The sequence below is a fragment of the Halyomorpha halys genome, unplaced genomic scaffold, assembly GCF_000696795.3.
Source record: "Halyomorpha halys isolate HHAL.00 unplaced genomic scaffold, Hhal_1.1 Scaffold979.1, whole genome shotgun sequence".
NCBI lineage: Eukaryota > Metazoa > Arthropoda > Insecta > Hemiptera > Pentatomidae > Halyomorpha > Halyomorpha halys.
In genome coordinates this window covers 508,319-516,942 of record NW_027104784.1, presented here as the reverse complement: position 1 = coordinate 516,942, position 8,624 = coordinate 508,319, and the positions used below count along the sequence as shown (strand labels likewise).

The 8,624-nt window shown below is 30.9% G+C and overlaps 1 protein-coding gene across 1 annotated transcript; it reads left to right on the top strand.

Annotated features, from left to right (window-relative positions):
* Positions 1-1,518: 1,518 nt before the first annotated feature.
* Positions 1,519-8,412, top strand: LOC106687555 (tachykinin-like peptides receptor 86C; the record flags this gene model as incomplete). The annotated part of the gene is made up of 3 exons (XM_014431508.3): positions 1,519-1,715; positions 6,472-6,590; positions 8,144-8,412. Coding segments are annotated over 3 exons (474 nt in total), but the record flags the coding sequence as incomplete, so codon positions are not given.
* Between the last annotated feature and the right edge of the window lie 212 nt (positions 8,413-8,624).

The following is an 8,624-nucleotide window of genomic DNA, read 5'->3' as shown; positions in this document are numbered from 1 at the left end:
TTTAAAATATAGTATTAAATGCCTAAAAGATGCAACTATAATCAATGTAATGTATTTTAAAAAAATAAATAAAACATCAATTACACAAAACTTTATTTTTCCACGAGATCTATAAATAGTTATCTTTAAATATTGAAAAAAAAATTATTTTGTCTGGATAATAGTAAAATTGAGGAATTGAATTTTTTTTAGAAGGTCAAAAATATCCATAATTCAGGTAATTATTTTTGTGAACTAATTATTATTGTCTCAGTTGTTTTAAACAAAATCAGATTTAAATTTATAAAATATTGCTAATTTACTCCAAATACTGAATTAGAAAAAAAAAACAATACCTTAAAGAGGATGGAAAAGAATGTAATGTTTCTAATTAATATAGAAAACATATAAAATATAAAAAGTTACTAAATTAATGTATCCCCTTTAGCTTCTCCACTTTTAATTCCGATATTACGATGAAATCAGGTGAAGAACGAGCGATCAATAGATATATCCACGAAGACCTCCCCTCCTCCTACTCCCTCCTAAAATATAAATTAATAATTATACTATAACTATAATAGAAAATGTTGATACCAAAGCGATCCAGTTAGCAAAATATTCCTGTTGTAGTAGCAACAGTTGATTTTATTTAGTGCTGTAGTTACTTGTACTATGGGGCTTCTTACATTGGTCGATTTACAAAGACGGCGTAGAAGGTATACCTCAGGAACCTACAGCAAAGTCTTGCGGGCACCACTTCAAATATGGATATTACATCACTGATTTTTAATTTTAAATTAAACGTTGATTGTTCAAATTATTTAACAAAATTTATTTAATAACATTTTAAATCTATTCAAATATAAATATTTCTTACAAAACAATTAATTTTCTAATTTATTCATTTTTAAATCCTTATATGATATTATTAAGAAAAAATTACTTCAAGAAAAAATTAATAAATGAAAATGGGAACACTGTAATTAACTATTAAAAAAAATTTACTCAGTTATAATAGTAACTTGAATCAATAATTGAAATTGGCTTTTGATAGAATAATTTTTAGTTCTACGTTACCTATTACAAAGAATATAAGGTACAAAGATAATAATTTTGTTTTAAATTATAACGTTAAATTATAAATTATAACGTAAAAAAAAAAATTCAACTATTAGTCAGTTTTTTAATTGAAAACAATGAGAATCGTTTTATTTTGCTTAAAATAAAAATTATTTATTATTAAATGCCCTGGTTACCTCAAAAACCTCAGCTTCATTGCTCTGGCTTCATCTACCTCCTCAAAGTCATCATAAAGCTTTAACTTTTTTATCACTGAAAATTCGGCGGAGAACTTCTCTTTCGAAGATTTCGGTTGCCTTATTTTCAGTTCCCACTGAATATTATATTTCAATTAAAAGTCATTACTGATCCTTTAAGTTCCTCACAATTGAGATAATTAATTGAATTTGTACCATAGAAGATTATTATGAATATATTTATACTGTATATTAAATATTAACATTGCTTCGATTGCAGGTGGTTCGGATGTTCATCACGGTGATCGCCATTTTCGCCATATGCTGGCTGCCCTACCACGGTTACTTCATCTACGCTTACCACAACCGCTCGGTCACCTTCAGCACTTACATCCCTCACCTCTACCTCGCCTTCTATTGGCTGGCCATGTCCAACGCCATGGTCAACCCCATAATCTACTACTGGATGAACAACAAGTAACGTTCATTTATCTACTTACCCTAACATAATCTGAGCTGAAATCATTATTATTTACGGACATCTTAAAAATCATTTAACTGACAAATAAAAAATATCTCTAGCTTATTAATATAAAATATCCCTTAAGATTCCTAAATTTAATATGAAAAAAAGGGTACTTCTGTAGATAAAGGGCTTTTCCAAGGGCTCCCTGTGAAGATTACTAGAAACACTGATAATGTTTGAGTTGTTATTCTTATAAAGTATATTTATGTTCAGGCTTAAAAAAATTATTTTTTAATTAGATGTAATTAAATCTTTGCTTTAACAGTGATAAAAAAATTGAAGAAGAAAAAAAAATTGATTTTATTTTGAATTGGACATATTCTAAAGAAAATACTGCAGACTAGGATTACTTTCAGAATCTTCAGGAATGTAAATTATTACAACCCGAAGCTTTCATGAAAAAATTAGGCTATATTCAGGTACAACTATTTGCCAAAAGCTAGAATTATTACATACAACTTTATTACAAGCAAAAATTATTATGCTGACGAACAAACACTGCTTTTGAAAATAAATTTTACACCAGAAATCACAAATAAAGAAAAGGTGGCTTGCAGTTTATCAGAGTTTCTTTCACACACTTTTTTTACGTTTTTTCTGATGATTTATCAAGAAGGGGACTTCTTCAGAGAAACTAATAGACCGAAATTTTAAATTTAATTTATACTGAATCATCAGAAAGAACAAAAAAAAAAAAAGAAAAACAAATCTACTGAATAAAGTCAAAATAACTGATACTATGAAAGACGAGATATGAGAATAACATAAATGAGGAGATTATAAATATTATAGGTTTATATGGGGCAACACAAATACAAATTTAAATAGTGCACATAATAATATAAAAGTTAATCTAGACCAAAGAATGTAAATATGAAACATCAAATCATGTTATATTTATAACTCACATATATACATATGGAAGGAAATAAAAGGGGAGTTGAAAATGTAAAAGAAAGCAACATGGGAAGTTGGCATTGGATGAAAATCGATACGTAAAAGGATAGGGAGGTATAATAAATAATAAATAACAAATGAATACTAAATTTTAACGTATTTTTTTGGGTATCCATCTTGCAGAAGTTTATTTCTTCAGGATGACTGAGTAAGCATAAATAAAAGCATTCCTTTAAGTAGACGATTTAAGGATCTTTCTAAAATTCAAGAAACACGAGTGGATGAGAATAGTCTACAAGCTTAGTCGGAAAGCAAACACTTCTCTATTGAAAAGACCAGAGGTGTATTATTTTCAAGAAAGAGGACTCCAAGCCCAGTACCTCAACTTTTTATGTACAGAAATTCTCTAACAATCTGCGACAGCACCAAATTTCTCGGACTGATATTGGACCATAAACTAACATGGTCAAATCATATAAAGCACTTGCGAGAAGAATGCTTTAAGAGACTGAGACTATTAAAAGTATTAGCAAAAACTTCTTGGGGAGCTGATAGGAAGTCGATGCTCATGGTCTACACAAGTATAGTATGATCCAAGATAGACTACAGCTGTGAGGTTTATTCTTCAGCTAAAACAAACTGTCTCCAACTCTTAGACTCCGTTCACCATACTGGAATAAGGCTTGCCACAGGTGCTTTCAGGACGAGCCCAATAGAAAGTCTCTGTACTGAGGCTTCTTTAACACCTCTTATTTTTCGGAGGCAGAAACTCATGGACAGTTACATTACCAAAATCAAACTCCAACCAACTAACCCTGCCTACCCCCATATATTTCACCCTCGTTGCATGAGAAAATATGAAATGAATCGTTCACGGAACGCTCCATTGGGCATAAGACAGAGAGAAATCGTAAGAGAGATTTATGGAATGCCTACAAACCAAGCTGATTTTATCTATAGATTTCCCCCTTGGAAATACCAGTCTTACAAAATAGATCTAACTAACGCCAGAACCACGACTCAAATAAAATTAAATTCTTAAAGAAGATACAAAAATATTCAAATTATGAAATAATTTACACTGACGGCTCCAAACAAAATGAAAATGTTGGTTTTCCAATATTAATACATGGGACACCCAAAAGATATAAATTACCTACATACTCAACAATATTTACAGCTGAACTTCAGCCGATTTCAACGGCACTTCATTTATCCATAGAAATTGAATACTCATTTGTACAGATTCAATGTCTTTACTCCAGAGTCTATCAAACTTCAGTCAAAGCGGACCTACGATAGACAAAATTCACAACTATATAGACATGCTAAAACATCTTTAAAAAAGTGTCTCCTTTTTCTAGACTCCAGGGCACTCAGGAATAGCTGGAAATGAGGCAGTGGATAAAGCGGCTAAAGAGGCTGGTACAATGAACGTTCCACCACTCCACATTAACGAGCCGAAAGACATAAAGGCATTTTTAAGGAACAGAATCCGAAAAAGTTGGAATTCAGTGTGGGCTGATGTACCACTCACCAATAAACTAAGAAATGTTTAAAAAACACACACAAAAGTGGACAAGTGCCATAAAGAGAAACAGAAGAGAAGAAGTGGTTGTTGCAAGAGTAAGAATAGGACATTCCAAATTAACACAGCTCCACTTAGTCACAAAAGAGGACCAACCTATATGCCAAACCTGTCAGTCCCCATTATCGATAAAGCATATAATTGAAGAATACTCATCATTTCGTCAAGCTTTCGAAAATAATAAAATTCCTCGAGAGAATTGGCCCTTAAAGATTCAGCAGAATTCATAGACAAAATAATAAAATTTCTGAAAGAAACTCAACTTAATACTAAAATATAATCCACCAATATCGACCAGTGTAAAAAGGAAATTGTCTACATTCACCTATCAAATTTCAAAGACAAGAAGTTAAATAAAGTAAAAAGGGTGTAATAACCTAGATGTTGATCGCCCTGAATAAAAATCTAATCTAATCTAATCTGAATGAAAAAATCCCCTTTAATGAATGTGAGAAAAATGTAGGAATGACTATCCTATACCCTCTCCAGATAAATTTACCCTCTCTGGATTAATACACTCTCTTCAGATTACTGTAACCTCTTTAGATGACTAAGGCCTCTCCAAATAACTATACCCTCTATAAATAACCATAACATCTCTAAATAACTGCACACCTCTAGATAACTAAGCCCAATCTAGATTTACCATATAGATAACTAAAGATATACTTTGCCGTGTACGGGGCTTCGGGGTTTCTAAATCCGACTAGGGGGTTCCCCGTACACGTATTACATTGAAATTTATTCATATATTTTGTATTCGTATTTATATATTTATATTCTATGTACTTATATTATGTATCCCTATCTGTTCCTGATGGGAACCGATTGAAAAAGTATGCGCTATATTTAATTCAAACACCAGATAGCATATGGACCCCCTCGCCGTGGTATGCTAGATTTGAATTTCTATAATTAATCATTGGAGTTCCTTTCCAACGGTATCATGTTCACCAATTTACTATGCTATTATATATGAGATGGCATGCAGGGATTATTAATTATAAAGTCAAGTCTTTGTTACATATTTTATATTTACAATCATATATACATTAGTAAGAATAATATTCTGAGAGAGCATGGTAGACTTGTTTCCTTATACTTTAATTATTATATTATGAATTGAGAAGTACCAGTTGGGATCTTTGATATTTATACTGACTCTAAGTTATTAATTCTATTATTTGCCATTCAAATTACAACGAAAAAGGTCTTACTTGTTTCGGTACTTCGGTCGGCTTGGAAGTTGTCGCGGCAGGGCATCCATATTCGCTTGGCTCCGCAGCCTCCCGGCTGCTGCTGCTGTATCCCCGCGAGGGGTGACTTCCTCCTCTGGCCTCCAACTGGTCTTCCCCTGATCTTCTCTCAGACTGTCTTCAAGTGTCCATCTCTCCCAGACTGTGTCCAACTCTCAGACTGTGCCCAACTGTCCTTCTGTACCAGACTGTCCCCAACTCTGTTCCTCCTGCCCTTTTTGCTTATTTTCTCTCCTCTCCTTCTGACTCCTCATTCTTTTGATTTCTGTTCTTTGATTGGTTTTCCTATGTTCAGAGGGGGTGAGAAGGTCTAATGACCTTCGGCGAAAGTCGGTTTGCCAGTTGCCGATCGGGTTTCTGCCTAGGCCCAGCGGTTCCTTTGGCATGCCGACAAAACAAATTACTTAACGCTAAAAATTCCAGCCGGTACCTCCCATTACATATCAACTCTATATAGCTATACCGCTCTCTGGATAATTATATTCTCTCTAGATAACTATAACCTCTCCAGATAAATATACCTTGTATAGATAACTATAATATCTCTAGATAACTACGCCTTCTCCAAGTAACAATACCATCTCTAGATAACTATACCCTCTTGAGGTAACTTTACCCTCTCTTGATAACAATATCATCTCAAGAAAAAACCCATAACTGATATGGCAAGGTAGAGAAGAAGTTTAAAATCCACAAATGATTTATAAAAAAATTATTATTTTTAGTATAAGTACATTTTAATTTTATTTTAGACAACATATTATAGATATATAAAAGTAAGGGAAATTGGGTTAACTAAAAGCCCATTCATTTATTATCAGTAAAATACTAATATATTTTCTAAGCAAATAAGTTTTTTTTTTCTCTATAAATGTGTTTAAGAGTTATTTATGTCTATAATCATATACTATAGTTAATTTATTGCTTCAAAATCTGATTAATTGAGAAAATTTGTGATTTATTCAGGTTCAGAGTATACTTCAGGCAGGTGATATGCTTCTGTGGTTGTATCAAGCACCAGAACATGCAGAACGAGCCTCAGAGCCACCAGGTCAACATGGAGTTCATCCGTCGGTCGAAATCCTGTAAGCGACAGGGGTAACTATGCTAACCTTCATTGGATCCCTCAATATTCCTCTTTGGGTCCAATAGCTTTTCAGTAATTTTTTTATTGAACCTACCCAACTACCCTATCCTTCGATACTAACTATGAGTATGTGCAACTAGGAATTAAAAAGGTGAACTAAGGGACAGGGTTTTAAGGTGAGAAGGGTGAAAGAATAACATTTCATTGTTAAAAAGGGAAAAAATACTGTAAGTATGAGATTGGGAAGATTATTTAAATCTTAGATTACAGTATAATATAGTAGGTAAATGTGAGATAAACAGCATATATATATTAAGATTGTTGGGAAAGAAATAAAATTATTAAGATTCATTTTCCCTCTGGACCTAATTTTAAACTGATTTATTGATTTTCACATGAAGAAAGTTCAATTAATATTCATTTATTCTATTCTGTTATTAATTAAGGTAGACATGTGTTTTTATTTAAAAATCTAAAATTCCCTCAAGTATCTATTTTATTCCTAATAAATATGAATGTAGTAGTTCTGTAATTTGATTGATATGAGCATGTTGTATTTATAAAAAAAAAAAAAAATAAAAAAATAAAGAGAGATGGTTCAAATGGGAATTAGAATAACAAGTAAAAATAGTATTAACTAATTTTTAATTATTATTTTTCTGACTGCTACTCAGGTCATCTCCTTCATAGTATTCTTATAATATATATATATATCTTACATAGTTATATTTTTGGTTCCATTTTCATTGAACACAATATTTAGGTTTTTTTTTTTTGTAATCAATACTGTTCATTAAATATAGAAAAAATACTTATCAGGAAAGTTGCATCATATAATAATTCATGTCCCACATCTGGTTTATAATTATAATTATTATAATTCAGTAACATGGCAATTAAAGTGAGTGTGTAAGGTTTTTTGAATGGAATAAGGCATTAAAAAAGCAATAACGTAAACTGAGGGGTATGGAAATAGTTGGTTCCGATTTACACAGAGATAAGTGGAAAGTGATGTTTAGCCAATTAATGTTCATAGTGTAAGGATAGATTCAGGTCTATCATTTTGTTGTTAACTATTCCATGAAGTAATTATGCTATTTTTTACCATCTTTTTTAGTGTTTGGTGTTGTTTCTGTGTGTTTTTTTTTTTCATTTTGTTTATTTCAGTATTTCTTTAGTGGCCCTTTTTACGATAGGTCACAATCTAAAATATCTAATTTGTTAATTGAGCATTTTCTTTCTTTTTGTGTTTATTTGTTTTTAAATATTATCTAAATACTTATTTAATTCATTGTGAGGCTTGTTTTTATATCAAAATAATGTTTTGATTAAATATGAGTTTTATTGTACAATAATTGCTACAAAGTTTTCTTTCTAGGAAAAATTATCTAGATAATTAATCCTAATTAAATAAAACAAAGAATGGAAATTATGTTTCATTCATATTATATATTTTTTAAAAGTTGAATAAAAAAGTCATAAGTCTATTGATCAGACATTTAATAGTTTTTATAATAACTATTATTGACTAATCTTTTCAATTGTTTTCAGTCCACTCTCAGAAGTCAGCAGACTGGCGTCCGACATGTCCAGTTGTTCGTCAAGCACAGTCCACGTTGAAGCAGTCTGTCTCCGTTTTGACCAATATCCAAAAAGAAAGTATTCAAAACAATACCTGGAGTCCAGGTACAATTAATTCAATGTTATAGCACAGAGTAAAACAGAAACCAGCTGTGAATTTATCAAACACATGTATATAAAAAAATTGGGTAATATTTTGTAAATCTTTGTACATACATTTGAATATATAATAGTCTAAGATTAATATCTCTATTACATGAAATAATTATATTTTTATTGTGATTAAAGTGTTCTTTGCATTGAATATAGTCATGTTTCAAATTTGTTACTATAAATGAAAGATAGTTTGATATGTATTTATATAAGTATATTTAAAATTGAGAATTTTATAATTAGTAAAAGAGTATATGATTATTTATTTTTGAATTTTATTGTAATTACTTTTTTCACA